We start from the raw sequence: 22,693 nt of genomic DNA on the forward strand, positions 1-22,693 counted from the left end.
CTTTTCATATGCATAAACAGAGAATTCTCAGTGTGAAAAAGCCAAGGTGGTCTTTAAGGAATATCTCTCTCTCTCTCTCTCTCTCTCTCACACACTCTCTCTCTCTCTCTCTCTCTCTCTCTCTCTCTCTCTCTCTCTCTCTCTCTCTCTCTCTCTCTCTCTCTCTCTCTCTCACACACACACACACACACACACACACACACACACACACACACACACACACACACACACACACACACACACAATATTTTTGTATTACTAGTCTGGAGAAGATTTTAGTTAAATCCAAAACCCTGCATACTTTTGTTGTATGTTGGTTGTTCCTAATAAATATATTGCCATGCTGTGGAGTGCTGTTTTGTTCAGAATTGGGATTTTTTGTTTTTTTGCCTGCTCTCAAAAAAGGTTCTGTATCAAATCACACATTATTTTAAAAGTAAATTGCACAGATGGACATAGACTTTATTTCCCTAATCCAGCACTCTCAACACTGACATTTCCACAAAATTCAGAATATGTTTATCAGTGGCACTACACAAGAGAGAAACACACTCACTCAGGAACGAGACTGCTATTTAAGAAGGGATAGGAAGCTGTTCATGGCTAATGAAAACCTTTCAAAGATTCCTTTCTGTTTCTACAAACACTACCAGAATATATATTGAAAAGCAAATTTTCAACCTTCTTGACTGCTGAAAAGAAAGAAATATATATATTTCTGTTTCCACAGACACTACCAGAACATATATATATTCTGGCAGTGTCTGTGGTTTTCTTTTCGGCAGTCAAGAAGGTTGAAAATTTGCTTTTAAATAAAAAGAATGAGACAGAAAAGAAAGCTCCAGTTTTCAGGAAGTCACATGCTGATGATAAGTAATGAGAGAGCATGATGGACTCCCTAGAACCAGCTTCAAGTGACCTCAACCTTAGCTGCTACATGCCTGGAAACTTGAAAAGGGAAGGATGGAATTCAGACTGAGGGACAAAAACAAGGCTGGTAGGATTTTTCCTTCTATGCAGTGCCTGTGCAGTAAATAAGTTTTTCCAGCAGGAAAAAGAAAGCTGATTTGTTTAAGAAAGGACACACACAACAGATTTCTCATTCTCAGTCCATCCAATACTTTAAAACTTGTGGCCCTCCAAATGTTGCTGAGTACAAGCTCCCCCATCATCCCTCACTGGAGATGCTAGTTAGCACTGATGGAAGTTACATTCAGAGTGCCATGAGTTCCCCACACCAGTTTGCGACATGGGTACAAGGCCAGCTCAAAACCGCTGTCTAAGCCTGTGGCTAAATATGTTACTTTATGTATCAGTGGGATAGGCATCTGGATGCAAAGCCAGAAGTGGGGAATTTGAACTCCCCACTATGTCTCCTATAAAAAGAGGCAGCCTGTGTGGCCTTGGGCAAGCTGCACAGTCCCAGGACACCCACAGAAAAAAGAACTAGTAAATGACTTCTGAGTACTCTCTACCTCAGAGAACCCTGAAAAAAAGGGTTGCCATGTGTCAGAGTTGACTTGATGATGCACTCAGTCAGACTGAGACTGAACCCGGACAAGACGGAGGTCCTGAGGGTGGGTGGCCCCTCCATTGGTAGTTTGGGAAACTCCCTCTCTTTGGGGGGTGACTCTCACCGCAAATAGTGAGGTTCGCAGTTTGGGGGTCCATCTAGATCCGGCGCTCACTTTGGAAACCCAGGTGGCATCAGTGGTCCACTCCACCTATTTCCATCTGTGGCGGATTGCCCAGCTGCGTCCCTATCTAAAAACCTTTTCTGAATAGTTTTATCCCAGAGCTATAAGTGCACTTAATAATGAGTTTAAAGACCACCAGTAGTGAATAGTTGGACAGTGTTACTTAGCCTGTGGTGTAAATGTTTGTACTCTTAGTGGAGGATTTTTAGTGGATGGGAATGTTTGGGGAATTTTTATGTGCGTGCATGTGGGTCTGGTCTCTGGGTGTCTGTGTGAATTTCATTGCTTGGATATACCATGAATGAATACTTTATTACGGTCAAAGACCAGTAAAACCAAATCAATATAAAATAGATACATATAATTATAGTTTGGTAAAATCAGTCAGGGTAATACAATTCCATTAAAACATGATACTTACAATGACAATAAATTGATTTGAGATTTGAGATTGATGTTGGAGCACTCACCACTTTGGTCCATGTGCTTAGATTAGGCATCCTTCAATCTCGCAAGACTATGGTAACGTGCTCTGAATGGAGGACTTGGAACAGCATCTAGTATGGCTGAGAAGGCCAATTTGAGAGTGACAATCCCTTCCACACTGAAGACAAATACAATCTGTCCCCTGTCCAGCTCCCAGCGCTTGTAATCCATGTGTTTGTAATCTCGAGATTAGACTACTGCAACAAACTCTATGTGGGGCTACCTTTGAGATTGATGCAGAAGCTTCAAATGGTGCAGAATGCAGCAGCCAGACTTCTCAGTGGGACAAGAAGATATCAGCATATTTCCCCCACTCTGGCTGCCTTGCATTGGCTGCCCGTTCGTTTCCGCATTGATTTCAAAGTGTTAATGATGACATACAAAGCCCTAAATGGTTTAGGACCTCCATATCTAGCAGAACGCCTTTTCCCACCTAGATCTACCGGAATCACTCGTTCTAGCCAGGAGGGGCAGCTGAGGGGCCTAACGCCGAGGGAGGCCCAGAGAGAAGGAACAAGAAACTGGGCCTTCTCAGCAGTGGCCCCTCGCCTTTGGAACAGTCTGCCCCCAGAGATCTGTCTGGCTCCCTCACTGGGTGTTTTTAAGAGCAAACTGAAGACCTGGCTCTTTAGGCAGGCTTTCCCTCCTGTCATTACTTGAATATTTTTTTCCCTCATCTTGAACTATATTACTATTGTTTTTTTTATTTTATTATAATGTTTTTATTCTGTTTATTATTGTTAGCCGCCGAGAGTAGACTTCAGTCTAGATGGGCGGGGTATAAAATAAATACATAAATTATAAGTCTTAAAGATGCCATAATATTTTGTTTTCACTGAAAGGATAGCAAATTCTTATTTATATAGTTAAAAAAAAACATAAATGTTGCAGCCTCTTAAGGAATAACAAATTTATTTCAGTGTGAGCTTTTGTAAATTAGAGTACACTTCTTCCAATGCACGGAGCACAAAACCTGAGTGACTGGTTTGCATGCAGTTTACATGCTGCAGGATTGCAAGTGTGACTAAGGGTGTGACTGCACTGGGATCGGAGCAATTTGGTTTTGCTACAAGTTGATTCGCATCTTGTATTATGTTGCTGTGGAATGATTTGGGAGTACACCATTCATACTGGATGCAATTTGCATTCCAGCCCACAGCTCGCTTTCCTTCTTCTGGTCCTGCCTCTTCAGTTCTCTAGATGCAGACTAGAATGTATGACTACAACCTCCTTCAGCTGTTTTCTTCTCAAATATTTTTTGCAATTCTGTTCTTCTATAATGGGCCATTTGGGATATGTGACACAGTATCCCAGGAAGGTTAAATGCTCTGACACTGACTTCTGTGTTTTACTGTTTCTGGTACTAGATTTGTGTCTGTTTATTCTCCTGCAAAGAGATTTTATGAAGAATGCTCGAGGCACTGCTGTCAGAGGATGGCACATATCACGTTAGCAGACCAACAAGCAAAGGAGCACCTGACAACATAAAGAACAGTGCTGGAACCTGTAACAGTACTGCCAGAGTGGGTGCAGGGATACACCTGGCACTGACATTAGTAACAGGGTCTTGTCCCTGTGTCTGGACTCATGTTGTTTTGCATGTTAAGTGTAAGTAACTATGGTTGGGGGTACTGGTTGTACATCAGCATAGGCCTGCCACCTAAAATATGGGAGAGGGAAATATCTCTGTCTAGAATGCAGCTCACGGATGATACATGTGAATGGTTTCAAGTAGAGATTGTAAGTGACAGAACCCCACACTGAAATAAACTTGTTGGTTTTAAAGGGGCAGTAATAGTTTTGCTTTTGTTGCTGCGGACATAACCCAATATGGCTACCTCTCTCACAACTGCTATCCTTTTAGGACACACAAAATCTGTTGCCTGAGAAAGCTGCCTCATCTTCTTAATGACAGGATCAGCTCGAAAGGTGCTCCATATTCCGCCACTGTCTGCCACTGGAGTCACGCACAAGCAGCCGCTCCCCTGAAAGGGAGCGGCTGTGGGTAGTTGCCTAGATTAATGATGTGGCCAGTGCTTTGCTCAAAAACACCATTGAATGAGTCAGCTGAAAACTGCTCCAGACAGATGGGTGACAGCCAGCATTCAGAACTTTTTATACATAATCTACTGTCCTGGATTGCATGTTGAGGCTGAAATAAGAAAAGTATGAAAGAAGCAAGCAAGCAAACAAACAAAAAGGACAGCAGGAATGCAGTCTGAGAAATTTATTTATGGCCTGCAGGGGTCTTGAAATGGTAGCACTCTACTTTTGTAATCAAATAATTTTAGACATATGTCCTTCTGAGTAAGCCGGCTGTTCTTACCTTACACAATCTGGCACTTTCCAGATGTGTTGGACATGAAGGAATTTGTGGCAATTATGTTAGCAGAGTGTAGCCAGCTGTCAGCATATGTAGCTACTAACTGGGAGTAATCAATCAGGATGCTGACAGAAAAACACAATGTTTATTGTTCCAATAAGTCAATAGTAAAATAGGATAAAACCAAGATATGAATACAGACATCCCTAGAGATTTGTGAAGGTATGCTGGAGCTCAACATGAAGTCATAATCGAAGTGTGCCCTCAATTTCAGATAGAAGAGAAAAAAGAAACTATTTTCATGAAGAGGGGATTGGCCTAAGGTGAAATGACATGAGGACAACAATTGACACTTACGCACACACCCCAACCCAACCCCAAACAAAAACTGAGAGAGGATACGTTCCATCTCTCCATCACTCTCCCACACAAGCTACAGTACTTTAAATATATATATATATCTGTGCTTGTTTTAACCGGACTCTAGCACCCACTTTCTCCAGTCAGCATGGCTGAGGTTAGGCGTCGTAGGCTCACCCATCTGCAGAACACACTCACATGGAAAACTTTAATAATGATACCTCTTAGGAGCTCCCCTCCCACCAATGGTAACAGCAGATGAGAGGCAGTCTGTGACTGCAGTCTTCTTATTACTGGTTCATTAAATACACAGCACCACAAAACACTGCTGGCTCAGGGAGAAAGAGAATGTGCAATCTATTAGTAATCTCCATTAATATTAATCATAAAATGAAAACCACTGAAGAGAGAATGCACTGCACTAAGGACACTTATTATCTTCCAGATACTATGTAAGTTCTCAGTCTAGCTTCAGTTGACTCTTTTGATGGTTTGATCTAGTCTAAATTTAATCTCCAGCTTTTCTGATATGAATATTTCCATGTTTTCGTTTGTTTCTGTGCCCAGCTAGCAGGAGGCATATGGTTCCACAGTGGGGAATTCACAGAGGGAGTGTGTTAGCTATAAAATTATTCTGTATCTGCAGAATAAATTATTCTGTATCTGCAGAGCTGAAACATGGCATCACCACACCTCAAGCTGATTCTTCAACAGTGCGTTCCTCCTCATAAAACTTTCACTGCAGGTCCTGCAACCTTCACATCTTTCCAGGATGATTTTTTGGGACTTTTCTCTTTCCCCCTCACCCTTTTAATCTGCAATACCCAGCCTGAGGAAAATTTCTGGAGGACTTGAAAGCTTGCCTTTTGATGACACTTTAGTGGTCCAATAAAGATATTATCCAACCCTACTTTTGGGATCACAAAAGACCATAATAGACTTCTCGCTGTAGGGATGGCCAGCTGTTCATGAGAAACATATCCAGCCAACTCCTGCAGTAGCAATCACAGTCTGATCTGCAGAAATCCTCAAAGGATGCTTTCCTCCAGAGGTGGAACAGTGACAGCAGCTGCTACGGCTTGTATATGAACCCTGTGCTCATGAAGGTAATGCAAAAAATGAGAGGCAGGAGAGTTGTTCCATCAGACTTGTTCAGCCTGGCATAGGACACCTCAAAGAAGAAGAGATGTATGAAGGATGGATAAAGCACAGTCCTTTAGATGTTGTTGGACTGCAGTCTCTAGCAGTCCAACCAAGCAGATCCTCCAACAAGGGACGATGGGAACTGCAGACCAACAACATCTGGAGGACCACACTTTGCCCACCCTTCAGATAGAGCAGTGGTTCTCAACTTTGGGTTCCCAGATGTTCTTGGACTAAAACTCCAAGAAACCTTCGCCACTAGCTGTGCTGCCCCAAATTTCTGGGAGTTGTAGTCCAAGAACAGTTGGGGACCCAAGACTGGGAAATAGTGAGCTACAGGCTCTAGACTAGTTTTTCCCAAACTGGTGCCTCCATGCTCCCAAGATCTGGGAGGCACCAGGTGTGGGAAGGCTGTGTTAGACCCTTGAGAAAGACAAAGAACAGCACCTCTTTTGCACTCCTCTATGCTGATGCAATACATCATACTGAATAGTGTTCACAGACTCACCATTTAAGATTTAACCTTTTTAGAACTGCAAACACTACCAGTGCCTCTTATATCTTCTATTTATGTGAAATGAATGAAGACACTTGACAGCTGTTTACTCAGTTGGGTTGGAGACGACCAGCTGTTTGCCTCTCCTCATTTTTCTCCCTCCTCTAGGATAGCTATATTGTATCAAGAAACCAAAGAAATATAAACTTGCTTAGCAGCCTAATTTACATCCCATGCTTTGCTCCAGGAAAAAAGTCAGCTGACCTAGATTTTCTTCACTCTGACACACCGATCCTCAGGGCCCAATGGTGATTATTCAGAAATATGATACAGCGGTTTCAGGAGGTCTGACTGCTAGGTAAGAACTACTTAAGAGAGTACTGTAGCCTTAATGGCTCCAGCAATACACAAACTCAAAGTCTCATAACACAGACATCTGTTTCAATTCAGTGAACCAGAATATGGGAGTGAACTTGAGCCGGACTGGAAGGCAGAAGACTGGAAAAGCTGCTGCAGGGTGTCTAGGCACAAAGGTTTCCCACACTCCTCCGCCTTTAAAAAATAAATGAAAAAAATTGGCAAATGCAGTTTTCACAAAGATAAGAAAAGTTGCAAAATAAGCAAACAAATGGACTGATTAAATCATTGCAGGATCTAATCTAAAATATGCAAAGATATGGTATTCTGGCCTTTTAATTGTTTCTGCTCTGAAAAGCTATAGAACTTAGTAGGGGGAAATGTTTTTAGTGCTATCTATATTTTTATCCCACCTTCTTAACCACAGGAAAAAGTTTACTACAGCTAGAGAAAAAGTTAGACAGCAGCTTTTCAGAGCAAGGCGTGCTAAGGGTAGGCAAGAAGCTTTAGTCAAAACATTCTCCATCAAATCCTTCTTTTTGTGAGCACCCTGCCCCGCTCTAGACATAACTGGGGAACTCCTATAATCTCTTATACAGTAACGGGCTATGTAGTCTAGGGCAGATGGAAGTTGTTGTCCAACAAAATCTAGATGGCCATAAGTCACTCATCTATGATTTAAGACGGTCTCTTAGGCTTTAAACCTATATACATGGAATGCTATGTTGGAATAAGTCCCACTGAACCCAATATGGCTTACTGAGTAGGTGTGTCTAGAACTACACTGTCAATGTACTTTTCTGGAAAATATGACAAAACTATGACAAACAACCCACCTCCCCCTCTGTGTCCTGTCTCTCCAATGCCCGGCATGTATGCAGTAGATAAAGGTTCTCAAATGGCAATCTGTAAGCCTGTTGTGATTTACAAGCTCTTTTCAGGTAGTGTGCAAATAGGCTGAAGAACAACTGAAAATATCTCTATGTAGTTGTGCACTTCTGGGTTTTACGCTGTTTACTGGAGCTGCTCTGGGCAGCCATCCTGCTAATAGGCTTTGTTAGTTAGTTTGCTTTCACTGTCCACCATGTTTTGCATTTCCAGAGGCCAAATGGGCCAGCCCAAAGGCAGCTCAATTGAAGCCACCTTCTGCTACAGCTTAAAGCAGTGGTTCTTAACCTTGGGTTACTCAGGTGTTTTTGGACTGTAACTCCCAGAAGCCTTTGCCATCAGCTGTGCTGGCTGGGGTTTCTGGGAGTTGCAGTTCAAAAACATCTGAGTAACCCAAGGTTCAGAACCACTGGCCTAAAGAAGTGGAAAGTATTGAGCAACAATTGCCTCAGACTCTACAGCATTTCTTGCCTATATCCCAAACCAAGACAGGGTCATACCTTTTGTGGACCACTAAAATATTAAAAATAAGGTAAAGGTAAAGGTTCCCCTTGACAATTTTTGTCCAGTCGTGTTCGACTGTAGGGGGTGGTGCTCATCCCCGTTTCCAAGTCATAGAGCCAGCGTTTTGTCCGAAGACAATCTTCCGTGGTCACATGGTCAGTGCGACTTAGGCACGGAACGCTGTTACCTTCCCACCGAGGTGGTCCCTATTTATCTACTCACATTTGCATGCTTTCGAACCGCTAGGTTGGCGGGAGCTGGGACAAGCGACAGGCGCTCACTCCGTCGCGTGGATTCGATCTTACGACTGCTGGTCTTCTGACCCTTGCAGCACAGGCTTCTGCGGTTTAGCTCGCAGCGCCACCACGTCCCAAATAAGCAAGGTTTAAAATCCAGCAGGATGCAAGATTTCAAGTTTAGCTGGGCATTGTAGAACTTGATTGAGGAAATGGTGGCGAGAAACAGAGAAGTTTTAAAAACATCATTGGGCTTTTAATACATTGCTCCCTTCAACAACACTGGGGTTAATGGTGCTGGACCCTATGTAGTTCAAAATCCTTGTAACTACAAAGCATAAGCAGTTGATTAACACAGAGACACACTTCTCCTCACCCTGCCATGTAGAGCCACTGTGACAGGAGAACCTTGCTGTGGCTAATTGTGGCTAACTGAGGAGATTCCAGGATGTGTCTCCCTTGTGTGTCTGCTCAGGAGCCTGATTCTGCAACTGAGATATGTCCTTGCACCTTGTCAATTAGCAAGTTATGTAGGCCTTCTGTGAGCACCAACAGGATTCTGGCTCATGTCTGTGTTACTTACCTAACCAAGGCTTATTAATTACTGCTGTTAGAATTTTTTTTATTTTGCTGATCAGTAAAATCTCACCGCTCTATTTACATGTCTCACCACTCATCCCAATATCCATTTGGGTGTTTAAGAGTCTACTGTGTGGGGCAACACTCCACAAATTCGATCACATAGATTGTAGCTCCTGAATATTTATGATGATTATGATGATTATGATATAAAACAATACCTTTTATTGTACCCAGAATAATTCATGCCATTGTACAGTGGTACCTCGACTTACGAACTTAGTCCGTATTGGAACGGCATTCGTACATTGAAAAGTTCGTAAGTTGAGGCAAGATTTCCCATAGGAGTGCATTGAAAACCATTTAATCCATTCAGGCTGTTTTTCCTTCGTATATCAAAATGCTGTTTGTAAGCACAGGCATTAGTTCCCATAGGAACTAATGCAAAGCTGGTTAATCCATACTCTACCACTAGTGGTTCAGGTGTCTATGAATGCAAGCCTTGATTTCTCTCAGTTTGAGAGAGAGCCCTAGTTGTGTTCTTTCATTTTCATTGGGGCCCAAGGCACTGAATTTGCTGCCGACTTACTAGACACGCAGAGAAGCTTCCTGTATTCTTGCTTTGATGGGCAAAAGCCTGACCTGTGCTAAGATGTGCATGTGATGTTATCACTCACAAGACCTCTTTCTAGTGTGCCATTCATAACTGTTATACTGAGAATACATCTTTCCATGACTGTTGTTTGCAGTGGTACTAAAGGCTTGATCCAGAATCACACTCTGTGGGCAGCGAGGGGGGGGGCAGACCTGTGCTTGCTTACCCAGCAATATGTTCCATTCAGCTCATTTGGACTCTGAGGAGACATGTTTAGGTTTCCAAATGTCTAGCAACAAAGCAAGTTCTTCCAGCAAATGGGTCAATATGAATTGACCTAAAATATAGGGCCCGAGGAACAAGACAATTGGGCCACCTGCCTGCAACATCAGCTATAATGAAAATATAGGCATGCAAAGCACAGCCACTGGTATTAATTTATTGTCCAGACTCTTATTAATAATTGGTAGGCTTTTCCTTACTTTCCACACTTAATCATGATGTACTAAGAGTCATAAAAAGTAGTGTTATGTAGGGATTTAGCTTGTCCACTGGAAGTCTAAAATTGAGGGGAGAACAGGAGCACCCCTGCAACGCTTTCAATGGCTCTATGCCTCCTCCTCCACACCTTCGTCATCTTTAAAATATTTAGAATTAAGTGTGCTTTCCTCCTTTATCAGTTATTTTCTATTATGCTCTCTTTCATTGTTGTTGTTGCCTGCGTATTTCATTTTAATTCAAAACTAGCACCGGTGCTCCTCCTTGCATGATTTAGGAGCCCTCAAATCTCTCGGGCTTCCCGCTGCTTCTTCCTTCTCATCTACCGAGGCGTGCCTGTTCTTGGCTCATCCTCCCATGGACCCATCCAGTGACCCAGTCTTCCTCTCAAGCTGTCATGATTCTTTTTCCTCCTCCCGAATTCCCAACAATCACCCTTTCTCTTTCTCTCTTCTCTTTCTTTTCTCTCTCACCTCACTTTCCCCACTTGCAGGTCTATCCTGGGGCTAATTCAGATTTTCACTCTGCTCACTCGTCTCCCACCAGGCCGCAAGGTGTTTTCTCTTTTTCAACATTTGGAAGAGTTCTGTTGTAGCCATGTCCAGGATGATGGTTTCTACTCACCTGAGGATGATCAGGGGACTGGAAACCAAGCCCTATGAGGAAATGCTGAAAGAGCTGAAAATGTTTAGTCTTGAGAAAAGGGGACTGAGGGCAGATATGAAAGCACTTTTCAACTTCTTGAAAGGCAGTTGTGCTGAGAAGAGGCAGGATCTGTTCTCACTCATCCCAGACTGCAAAACACATGATAAAAGGCCCAAATTACAGGAAGCCGGGTTTAGGCTGAATATAGAGAAAAACTTCTTAACTGGTAGAGCGGTATGACATTGGAACCAGTTACCTTGGCAGGTGTTGAGTGCACCCATGTCGGAGGCATTCAAGAGAAAATTGGTCAACCTTGTGTCAGATCTGCTTTGACTTGGATGACAGCATTGAGCAGGGAGTTGGACCCCATGGCCTTGTTCGCTCCTTCCAACTCAATTATTTTACGATACTTTGATTCTATGAATTCCACCATCCCATGTATCACATTTTGCAATGAGAGGAAGTAGAACATTATTAATGTTTTATTCTAGAGATGTTAACACTGAATATGCTTATATTATTAATATTATATTGGGAGGCTTTGGGAATTTCAACTCCTTAAGAACATAAGAACGTATAAGAAGAGCCCCACTGGATCAGGCCAAGGGCCCATCTAGTCCAGCTCCCTGTATCTCAGAGTGGCCCCACCAGGCGCCTCTTGCAGCACACGAGACAACTAGATAATACCATCTCCTGCAGTTGGTATTTGGAGGTACCTCCCTTTTAAGCCTGGAGATTATACATCCCTGTCATGGCTTGTAACCTGTGATGGACTTTCCCTCCAGGAATCTGTCCAATCCCCTTTTAAAGCCATCTAGGCCAGATGCCATCACTACATCCTGTGGCAAGGAGTTCTACAGGCTAACAACACGCTGGGTCATGAAATACTTACTTTTGTCTGTTTTCACTCTCCCAGCACTCAATTGGAATGGATGTCCCTTGGTTCTGGTATTGCGTGAGAGGCACAAGAGTTTCCCTCTATCCACTCCATTCATCTTCTGCATAATTTTATAGTGTATTCCCCTTCTTGTGTCAGCAGGTGTGTGAGTTCAGCTGGCTGTGACTTGATTTCAGTATTTTGGTAAGGAAGCAATTTGTACGGGTATGCGTAACACACTATGTATGTACAAATGTTGACACGGGGAGTGGTTTTGGAACTAGAAAACACAGTTTCTGAATCAGAAAGCATAGTTGAAACCCCATATCTGCGGGGGGCTAGTTACAAGCTCCCCCATGGATACTGAAAACTGTGGAGAATAGCAAACACTATAATGATAATAACTAGCATGGTAAAAGAGCAAAATCCAAGAATATGTATTTTCACCTATATCACCAGAACTGGCCAACCAACGGAGCCAGAGACCATGCTATGTATTCTTCAACAATAACAATACCTAGTATGATCTCGAGATCCCTGTAGTGGCCAGTTTGGGTAAATACATGGTGAAAATATGTTTTTTTTAATTTTTTTCTTTTTCTTTTAATTGTTTTCAAAATAAGTGAAACCGTGGATACTGATCCAACGGATACAGGGGCCCTACTGTATGTCCAGCCTGAGAGAAACTGATGTCTACCCAACTGTCTGCAGTACTTTTGCAGTAATGTGCTCAATGCTGAAAGGGAGACAGAAAGGAAGCACTTTCTATTTATAGACATTTTAATTGAAATCCTATTGAAACTTGCATAAGATATGAGTAACTACCTGCAGCTGATTGATGCAGTGCTGGGGTACATCTTGATTGCACAAATCAGGCACATGACCAGGCATGTGACCCAGACACTCCTTGGCACCTTTCAATTAGCCAGGGCACGCTACTCAAACCTTATGCAAATACCAGTATGCAGCCACCTACGTATAATAGGTGCCAGGCATCCATAACCAAAGGCCACCTAAAGCTCATGATGGCACCAGCAATGGAGAATGTGACCGGAGCAACTTAGTTCAGAGGTTGGCAGCAAGTCTGGCATGCAGGAAGTTGCAGGTTCAGTTCCTGACAGCCACGCTTCAAAAGGTGCTGGAAAAGAAATTTACAGGAACAAATGCCCCAATAAAAACAGTAAACAAAAGCAACACCAAAAACACGTTCAAAGCAATAAGGCGCAACAGTTCATTCATCCCAACCCAGGCAGCCAGACTATAAGGGAAAGCTTGCCGGAAGAGAAACGTCTTTGCTGGCTTGTGGAAGAATAGCAAAGATGGGGCAAATCTGCCTTCAAGTGGGAGGGAGTTCCAAAGGCTGGGAGAGTCTTTGAAACACAGCTGCATCTTTGATAGCACAGGGATGGTGTTAAAATACTCGTATTTCAAACACTTAGGTTTTTTTTTTCTTAACAGGCTCCTTATAATATCTTTTTCATGGTGAGGGCAAGAAAAAATGTCCAAAAATGGGCAAAACAACAACAACAAAACCCACACACAAAAAATCCAACCAACCCAAAAGGGTCAAAGGTTGAATTGTGTGACTGTGCCCATCCTTATTAATTTATTACTTTCATTTCCCCCCCCCCCCCCAAGCTCAGGGCTTAGGAAAGTTCCTTTCGGTGCAAATACTGGAAGATAACTTTTTGGAGCACCAGCCTAGAATCCTCTCAGAAGGCGGGAGATATAACAATCAGAGGGATTGGTGACAGGGGATATATTTATAGGCCATTAAAATATATATAAATCATATATATATATATATATGATTTATAAATCATGCATTTTGCATGATGTATATAAATCATGCAAAATGCAAGCTTTTGTGGGTGAATCACATGATCAGAGGGACTGTTGACATCATCTTCAGGACTCAGCCAATCCCGAGGGTGCTGCTGCCATGGGAACTCAACCCCATTCACCTGGGTCTATGTGACCTCACAGGGGCCCCACCTCTCTGCTGGCAGATAAAAGGAGCTTGCTGGGCAGGACAGCAGACCCGAAGGTAGGCCAGTTGCCAGAGGGCAGTCTGGCAGAGGGAGCGGCAGTGGCTGGAGGGGACCCAGCCCTTCTGCCCAAGGCAAGTCCTCTGGTGAAAGCAGATGAACTTGCTAAGTGGGCTTGCGAGTTAACAGCTTGAGGCTAGCGGAGATCCGTGGCTTGAAGCTGACTGATGTCGGCGATGGACCAGGGGAAAGTCGGTGGACGTTGGCAGACAGAAGCTGATGGAATCTCCCTGTGGAAGCTGGCTGAGGCCGCAAGGTGGAGGCTGGCAGAGGTTGGTGGATGAAGCTGGGGGATGTCAGCCTCCTAAAACCAGCTGGTGGATGCTTGGTGGTTATCGGTGGATGGAAGCCATGTGTGTGTGTGAATGGCTGGTGGAGTGAAGGTATGTGTATCTTGGGGGGTGGCTGGTGTGTGAATGAAGGTGTGTGTGAATGGGCTGGCTGGCATTCCGTGGGGATGTCGCAGGGGCGTGAGTGTGACCCAAAGATTTGGGAGCAGGTGGAGGCTGGCTTCAGAAGCAGAGTGGAAGAGATGAATGGGTGGATATTCCTGGTGGAAGCCAGTGGATGCTGGCAGGCGGAACTTTGGGATGAAGTTGCCAGAGCATTGGTCGGTGGATACCTGGGTTGAAGCCAGTTGATGGCAGTGGATGAGCTCGCCCCTTAGTTGTTTTTTTCTCTGTCTTTCTCTTGCAGGGCCCGAAGCGTCCTCTTCCCCAGAGGGATGCGAGGGACCAGAAAGCAGGCGTCCTGCTGGAGCTGAACCAGGCCATTGTCTCTGCTGAGGATACCCATTTAGCCTCTTTTTCCAAAAGCAATAAAAGAATTTTTCCGGAATGGTTTTGAAGTGCTGTCTTGTTTGTCAGGGGCTGTCACGGGATTATCTTCCCCATCCCCTCATTATATTTGGGGCCCAATGCCTGGGGTGGGTGTTTCTGAATTCATTCTGTGGGGCCTTGCGATGTCACAGGAATTGGGAACATAATATTTCTCCATGCATGTTTGAGGGAGTGAGCTGGGCATCGTGGGTTCCCTGTTTGAGCTACTAAGCAAGTATATTACGTGTCGTGTCGGACAGACGCAGTAAGCCAGTGGGCCCTGGTGCCATTCAGAGAGGGTTGGAGTTGGGTACCCAACACTATGGCCACCCTGTAACAATAAATGAGACTCACTCCTTCCCTTCCACCACTGCTCCTCACATTTGTTTGCCTGGCCTGGAGATTCAGGGGAGCCCAGCCATTTCCTGGCACAGCAGCTCATTCTCTGAGACCTGGCAAGCCTCATCTTCATCATCAACACCATGAGCACTCCATGGACAGCTCCTTGTGGAGTACAAGTGGGGAGAAAATATGTCACTTCAAAGAAGCTTACAGTCCAATCTCTCACAACAGTGCCACAACCAAGGAAATGTAGATGGACAATAATTTGGAGATGAGCGTACATTAAAATTTATGTGGATCCATGCCATGAATAGATGGCAAAAATACACTGGTACTGCAAAATCTGCTGCTTGATGGTAGATGAACTTAGGTCAAACAAAGGGCAGGGAAGGTTTTTTTTTTTATTCGTAAGTCAAGGCTCCGTTCACAAGTCGAAGCACCATTTTGTGGACGGAGCCGTTTGTAACTCGAAATGTTCGCAAGTTAAGACGTTTGTAAGTCGAGGTACCACTGTACTAAGGAGGAGAAAAGAAGAGGACTTGAATGAGTTTTGCATTCAACAGTATTCACCTAAGGAAAAAAGTACCTGTTGTCTAAAAGTAGCACAAAACACAAACTGCACACCTCTAATAAGAAGTAATAGAGCAAAATCACTTTCATTGTATTTACTTGTATATATGTTCTGGCTTTTCCACAATTTCTCCCCCCCCCCCCCCAGGTTCCTCTCACCACTAAATTTCTGACCACCAAATATTAATGTCAAATAAAGCTTACTAGCCTCTTTTGCTCTTTCTGAAATAATCTGATGCAGAGTTACAGTTGCCTTTTTCAGCAGTGCTTCTAAGTGCCTCACTGACACTGTAATTCATGCAACTGCAAAGCAAGTGGCTTAAAAGTTACTGTCCTGGACTGTCAACTCCCAGAACCCCTTAGTCATCATGGCAATGAAAGTCATAGTCCAAAACCGTGCCTCTTCTAAGCTTTCTCCAAAAGATACGAAACCTGGGAATGCTGCTCCTGGAATTTCCTATCATGCCTTTGAAAGTAGGAGCCTCAGGAGAACATGAACAGGGCTTTGGAGGGAGGAAATGGCAAGCCTATGCAAAGCTGGTTCAACGCTGCTCCCCCCTAAGCACATTTTGCCTATGGATGAGGTCCATTAAGCACAGCAGTAAACTTCCTGCATGATACCCGGCAGCCAGTAGTTTGAAGCCGTCCAGAAGACCCTGCTTCCAAATAGGGAGGTTTATAGTCTCAGAACTGGTGTGCAGGTTTGTAGTTCTCTGGACTACATCTCCCAGAGCTGCCTGGATATTTCTCGGAGTCATAATCCAGAAAAAAAACCCTGCACACACCAGAGATTCCAGCAGTTGAGACTGGAAGAGAATGCCAACTGCTGCAGAGCTTGCAACTTAAAACAACAGTGAAATAAGGCTCTTGCACCTACTTCATTCACAAACTGGTAAAAGAGCTGTGTAGGGTCCTGGCTCTTACCTTTGTTCTATTCAGAACATGGAAACATTTTGGGGGGAAACTCCCAGAATACCACAGCCATCCATGTGACTGTGGAATTCTGTCCTGCATTTCCAACATGCCAATTTTGTTCTGTTTTCCTTGCTGGGCCCAAAATAACTGCAGAATGGGCAGAAATTAACTGCATCAGCTTTGTCAACATGATGATATGAGAACTCCACCTACTGAACTGCTGCCTGTCATCAAGCTCCTACGAAACTCTTAACATATTATTCCAGAAAACTTATTTTTTTCTTGAGTAAAGAAACACCTGCCTGGTGAAATCCACCTTACCAAGAACTTTTGGACCTTACACAGAAGAGTAACTTTCCTGGCAAAATCCATCTTGCCATGAACTTCTGGTCTTTAAATTTGGTCCACGCCTGACATAGTGGATGATCTTGATTCACCACTAAACTTAGCAGATTGTATGGTGATTTTTCTGTGTGTGGTCTATAAAGGTATCGCCTACTCTTGCATTTTTTTATTTTTGCAACGGCTCCTTTTTGATGCCACTGAGAACGCAATCTCCTCTGGGATCTGAAAAGCCTGGAGTCGACTATCACTGAGAATTTAAGCGAAACATACGGGAATTCGTCGATGCAAGAGGACTTTTCTGGAACGAGCGGCCCAGGCATGAACAAATTACCAGGTAATCTTAGGCACTGGAAGGTCGCCCCACTCCTTTCAATGGGGCTTAGCTCCCATAGAAATGAGTAAGCGGGGGACGGATCGCGTCTCTTCGGAGTAGGAAAACGATCCCCGTCCCTCCGTCCGGATTTAGGCTGTTTGGAAAAGCGAGGAGGAGAGCGCGCTCACACGATCCCTTGACCGGGTTTCCTCGCCATAGACCCCCCCCCGGAGGGCCGGCAGGGCTGACCTGGCGCCGAGCCCGGCGGGTGGAGGGGGGGCGCGCAGGTCGGTCCCACCGGGACCGCAGGAGCGGCTCCCCCTTCCCTACCAGGCAGCCCACCTTCTGCCCGCCGAGCGATCACGTTTCCCCAGTGCGGGGCAGCCCGGCGCTGATTTGCTCGGCAGGCGCCTGGCCTGCGCCCGGATTGGTCGCCGCGGCGCTTTCACGTGCAAAAGACAGCGCCGCGTTTGATAAGCAGCCCGAGCGGGGTGGGGTGTTCAGCGACTCCTTTGGCAGGCGAGGGGTTTGCGGTGCAGGCTGCGGGTGTGTGAGCTGCAGGGAGGCAGAAAAGAAACGCCCTAGAAAGCCTTGGGTCGGGAAGAACTTTCCCTCCATCTGAATGCTCCGCTCTCTGGGTTTTGTGGGGTCTGTGTAACGCAGTTGTAGCAGGTAAGCTTCATGAGGGAGGTGTTTTTTTTTTAAAGGCGATAACCTTTTGCAGGTGGACCAAGCAACAGCATTGCAATCATGCCCTCTTTTCCTTCGGAGCTGAAGTTGGGGCGAACTTACTCCCCAGCAAGCACGCGAAGGAACCGAGGGGAGGGCGGTTTCAGACGACCTCCTTTGTCGTTTCCTTGGTCCGTCCTTGAGTGGAAGTTGTGCGGTGGCTGAAACAGCAGTGCGGATCCTTGCGGTATAAAAATGAGAGACGGGGTGTGTGCGTGCGCGCTAAGCGATTGCCTGGAATGTATTCTGACTAAGCATTTTTTTTTAAAAAAAGACTATTTCTGTCTCTCCCATTCCGAAATTCGGAGTCGAACGTTTCTTTAAAAAGGTTTGTGATTTGTCCGTTCTCTGATCTCTTGCCGCCTAACGATTTTTTTTTAGCATAATTGCTGTAATTTCCACATAGTAAAAAACTTCCAGGCGAAGTTCCTTTTGAAAGTAAGTTCTTCCATGAATGTTCTCGAGCTCTTTAATCCGTGGAGAGTGAGGAAAAAAAAGAATATGGAAAAGGATTGCCTAGCTGTGTGCTTATTTCTCCTTTTTCTGCTGCTGCTTTCAGCTGAGTCAGAATTGGAGTTTTGATGTACTGGCAATGATAATAATACTGTATCATTCTTTTAAACGTTCTCTCCCTAAAGCCAGGAGTGCAAAGTATAGTATTTGCATTACTTTAAAACTCCCATAAAAAACTAATTGGCAGCAAGAGAGTTAATTGAGGGGGGAACAGGATCATTACTGCTGGCTTAATTAACTGAATGAATGCAGAGAGATATGCAGAACCACAGATTAATTTCAGTTAATTTAAGGATTTGGATTTTTCCAGAAACCAGTAAATAATACCTTAAATTGGATGAAAACAATAAGGGTAAATATTTATGTCCAGGAGAGGAAAAACAAAATCCATAGCAGAACAGTACCTTTATTAGATTAACAAAAAGATCACAAAAGTGTGCCAGCTTTTGTTTGTTCTCAGAACACTTTGCCAGGTAGGTGGTACCAAAAAACACACAATCAAAAACTAAGCATCTGGCTTCTTTCTGGAACTTTCCTTATTCTGCCTCCATCGCATTTGTGCAACATCTAGCCTGACAAGTGCTCGAAAATTCAAAAAGCACATAGACATCATTTGGCATTTTTGTAAATCCCAATGATAGATGTAATATTAAAGTTATTGAACACATTACACAAATGACATGTCAGCATTGTACAAGAATTGTATCAGTACTGTGCTGCGCGTACAGTCCATAAAAGGTAAACAGACATGTTCCTTAGTAGCCTTATAAATGTTGGTAAATCCCTCTTATTTTTAGCATAGGATTTGCATTCTTGGTGCTTGTACATTTTTGGGAGCAGTGTTTACTTTCCTAAATGTGTCAGTACAAGTATCTACATTATTTTGTCTCTTGAATTTATGTTAAAACAGGTGCAAGGCATTTACATAGGTATAAAGCAGGCATGAAAAAAAAAGCACAGTGGTTTCAAAATACTGTTGAAGGTCTTTGAGTGATACGTTCCTATTTCTTCAGCACTGCTTCTGGCTGCTAGTCACAGTTCTGGTTAATCTTGCTTCTGACTGAATTATTTAAGGCTGCCAGCCAGCAAGTAATGAATTATGAAGGAGGGTGAGTGGGGTCAGTGAGCGTTTTTCTGATGGGGGAGGGAAAAAACAATCCTAACCTTTCTGTCTGTGTTTACATTGCAGAATGATACAAGTTCTAGATCCAAGGCCTCTACCCAGTTCCATCATGCCTGTAGATGTGGCCATGAGAATATGCTTGGCCCGTTCCCCACCTCTGAAGAGTTTTCTCAATCCACTTGATGAATACCAAAGAAGAAACTTTGTCCACCGATTCAAACCTCTCAGACCATGCCTTAATGTGAAGCGTGAAACTGAGTCCCCGAACAGTGACTGGAAGCACTCAGCCAGTCGAGCTAAGAAGAGGGTTGTCTTTGCAGACTCTAAAGGCTTTTCTCTGACTGCAATCCATGTCTTCTCCGAATTCCAGGAAAATCCAGCATGGGATCTTCAGTTTGACTTGTTAGATCTCGAAGACATAACTGCTGGCCTGAAGCTACATGAAGAACAGAACTTAATTCTAGGTTTCACACCACCTTCGGCTGACTACTTGGACTTCCGGAACCACCTACAGAAGAACTTGGTGTGTCTTGAAAACTGCACCCTCCAAGAACGAGCTGTGTCAGGAACTGTGAAAGTGAAAAATGTCAGTTTTGAGAAGAAGGTGTGCATACGGATCACCTACGATTCATGGAAAACCTATTCTAACATTGATTGTGTCTATATGAACAATGTGTATGGCGACTCAGACAATGACACCTTCTCTTTTGCAATTGACTTGCCTCCCGCCATTCCTACAGAACAAAAGATAGAGTTTTGTGTGTACTACCAAACAGGTGACAACATCTTCTGGGACAATAATGATGGGCAGAACTACAAGATTGTTCATGCAGAATGGAAATCTGATGGTGTCCAAGCACCGGCATCTCCCAAGAAAGAGTGTGTGGTTCTTAAGCCTTCAAGAAAAGCACACAAAACTGGCTGTGAGCAACAACTTGGGAGCCCTCGGATAACAAGTGGCCTCTTCCCTGAATGGCAAAGTTGGGGCAGAATGGAAACCTCCTCTCCCTATTGGTGAAGGAGATAAACCATAGAAGCATCTGCTGTCAGCAGCTGAACTTGGGCCATCTTTGGCTTCATAATGTGCAGCAGAAACAATCAACTAGGAAGCATTTGTGGACTGCTTACCAAGGAAGGAAGGAAGGAATGCTAAATGTATATTTTTAAGAACAAGCCAGCCACAACTTGAGACTTGGCACAATAGTAATTCAATGAGAATATCACCTCATGTGAAACTGGCATATATGTTCAACATATGTGATTTGTATGCGCTGCTATTCACTTGCCTTAATGGAAGAAGGGTGAAAGAGACATCAGAGGGAAGAACACTGTGTAGGGTGCTTTTTTGGGAAGCTGTGATTGTGTGAGGTATGTTGAATAAGTAGTTCCCAAGAAAAAAGATCTTTGTTCCTGTTGTAAGTTGTAGTGGAGACTCTGAGGGATATGGAACTATGAGTCCTTACACCTGAACCGAGGATGGGCAAATACTGTCCATAATATAATGGAGTGAATATAATTCTGGTGTGGAAGTATCTTTTTTTCCCAGCAGGAATGAAGTGGAAAGGAAGCGAAAGAGCATTGAAAGGGGAAAGAGGTATGATGGACTGTACTACAAGGAGGTGTGAAGTCTGGAGGAATCTGACCTTCAAAATGCCAAAAATTATTTTAGGGGGCTGTAGAGCATAATAAGATACACAATGCTTTGTTCCCACAAATTAGAGGTGGCACCGTTTGGATCCCAAGGGAGAGAAGTCTTCGAGGTTTTATGACGGGCAAGAGATCAGGAGTTGCAGCTTCCTTGGTTTTGAGGGGGTTACGGAGTTCGACCTGCTACATTTCCTTTCAGTCTGGCTTGGGTGTGTGTGGAGGGGGTGAGAGAAAGTGTGAAAAGAACGAGGGGGTTGGGAACTTTGTATATAAATAGGCCCTGCATACTTGTAGGCTTGGTTTGAAGAATCTGTCTTTCAATGTGCTGTACAAATGGCAACCACATTTCACAGCAGCTTTCCATCCTGTGTACACAAAGGCTATGCTTTCAATTCCATAGGGAGATCATGCTATTCCTTTCAAGAGAGAGAGAGAGAGAGAGACTTAGAAAATGCCTTAAATCTGTAGACGTTGACTACTGATCTTGCCTTGTTAAAGTAGACACAAATTATCATGCTTGTTACAGAGTTTAGTTGTATTTCCAGACTCCTAAAATGAGCTCTTCACAGAAGTAAAACAGACCCGAGAAATTATAGTCCTTCATATTGAAGGGGTGATAATGTAGCTGAACTTCTCAAGCTAATCCATTCAAATGACAAGAGTATGCATCTTGCACATAAATAGAAATAGTTTTCTATTCACTTTCTCATACCTCATTTTTCTTCGGTAGCTTTTACAGATGCAGAAAGCTTTGTTTTTTAAAAAAATTATATTAATCTCCAGATAATATCATATTTGTTGTAAATAATAGCGTGTGACTGTAGTTTTGGCACAGGGCTGTATAGGATGAAGCCAGTCTGATTGGGGGTATGTATGCACCTCTTGTATTCATCAACCTGTTTTTAAGTGGTGTGGGCAATGGAAAATGCAAATCAAATGCCTATGTATGTTACACTAAAATTGAGATGGAATTTGTATTGTAAAATTAATGGGAATAGCTTCTTTCACCTGTTTCCCTGACTACTTTATCGCACTACTGTGTAAAATAACTCACTTCAGTAATAAATTGTGTTTTGATAGTTGTGGCACATTTCTTGTTGAACTTCAGGTGTGGCTTAGTGGTGATGGTGAATTGCTGAACCATAGCAAATCCCAAGGATATTTTGCAACCTGGTGCTGGCCTTGTTTAATTATCTTATCCCTAACCAGTCATCTGCCTGTGTGTTGGTAAAGAAGGAATGGTTAGAAGATACTTAGCACTCCTGGAATACCAGCTGACACGCTGACACCTACAGGACATGTTGCATCTATGAATTTAACACATGCTGGATTCCATATTTATAACAGGCCTGCTAGAATCAGTGGAAATCAGGTTAGTCACCAGTGTGAGTCTCAATGGTATAAGTAGGCTTCCTCTAAATAAGAGTAAGGCTGTATCCATCCCATCTCTTAGACCCAAAATGAATGGCAGAATTGGACTACATTGAGCAGTACAACCCATAGTCCGACATGTTTGGATTGCACCAAGCTGAGAATGTTGTTGTTTAGTTGTTAACTCATGCCCGACTCTTAGTGATCCCATGGACCAGAGCACGTCAGGCCCTCCTGTCTTCCATTGCCTCCCGGAATTGGGTCAAATTCATGTT

At 43.7% G+C, this 22,693-nt stretch overlaps 1 protein-coding gene and 1 long non-coding RNA gene across 4 annotated transcripts; both read left to right on the forward strand.

Annotated features, from left to right (window-relative positions):
* Positions 1-593: 593 nt before the first annotated feature.
* LOC144588416 (uncharacterized) lies at positions 594-7,697 on the forward strand. Its single transcript, XR_013543971.1, has 2 exons — positions 594-997; positions 3,551-7,697. It is a non-coding gene; the product is annotated as an uncharacterized LOC144588416 (long non-coding RNA).
* A 9,810-nt stretch (positions 7,698-17,507) lies between these two features.
* On the forward strand, positions 17,508-22,126 carry PPP1R3C (protein phosphatase 1 regulatory subunit 3C). 3 transcript variants are annotated; one of them, XM_020803217.3, is made up of 2 exons: positions 17,508-18,092; positions 19,467-22,126. In XM_020803217.3, exon 2 carries the CDS (start codon positions 19,468-19,470, stop codon positions 20,416-20,418), a length of 951 nt encoding a protein of 316 aa, XP_020658876.3. In that variant the 5' UTR covers positions 17,508-18,092; position 19,467; the 3' UTR covers positions 20,419-22,126. The 3 variants fall into 3 exon arrangements, with proteins under 3 accessions (XP_020658876.3, XP_020658874.1, XP_072851403.1); XM_020803215.3 differs by having other exon boundaries at positions 17,508-17,707; XM_072995302.2 differs by having other exon boundaries at positions 17,530-19,015.
* The last annotated feature ends 567 nt before the right edge of the window (positions 22,127-22,693 follow it).

This window comes from Pogona vitticeps, chromosome 3 (assembly GCF_051106095.1).
Source record: "Pogona vitticeps strain Pit_001003342236 chromosome 3, PviZW2.1, whole genome shotgun sequence".
NCBI lineage: Eukaryota > Metazoa > Chordata > Lepidosauria > Squamata > Agamidae > Pogona > Pogona vitticeps.

Excerpts from the sequence above, each read along its gene's own strand:
- PPP1R3C (XM_020803217.3), top strand. The coding sequence starts at position 19,468 with ATGATACAAGTTCTAGATCCAAGGCCTCTACCCAGTTCCATCATGCCT.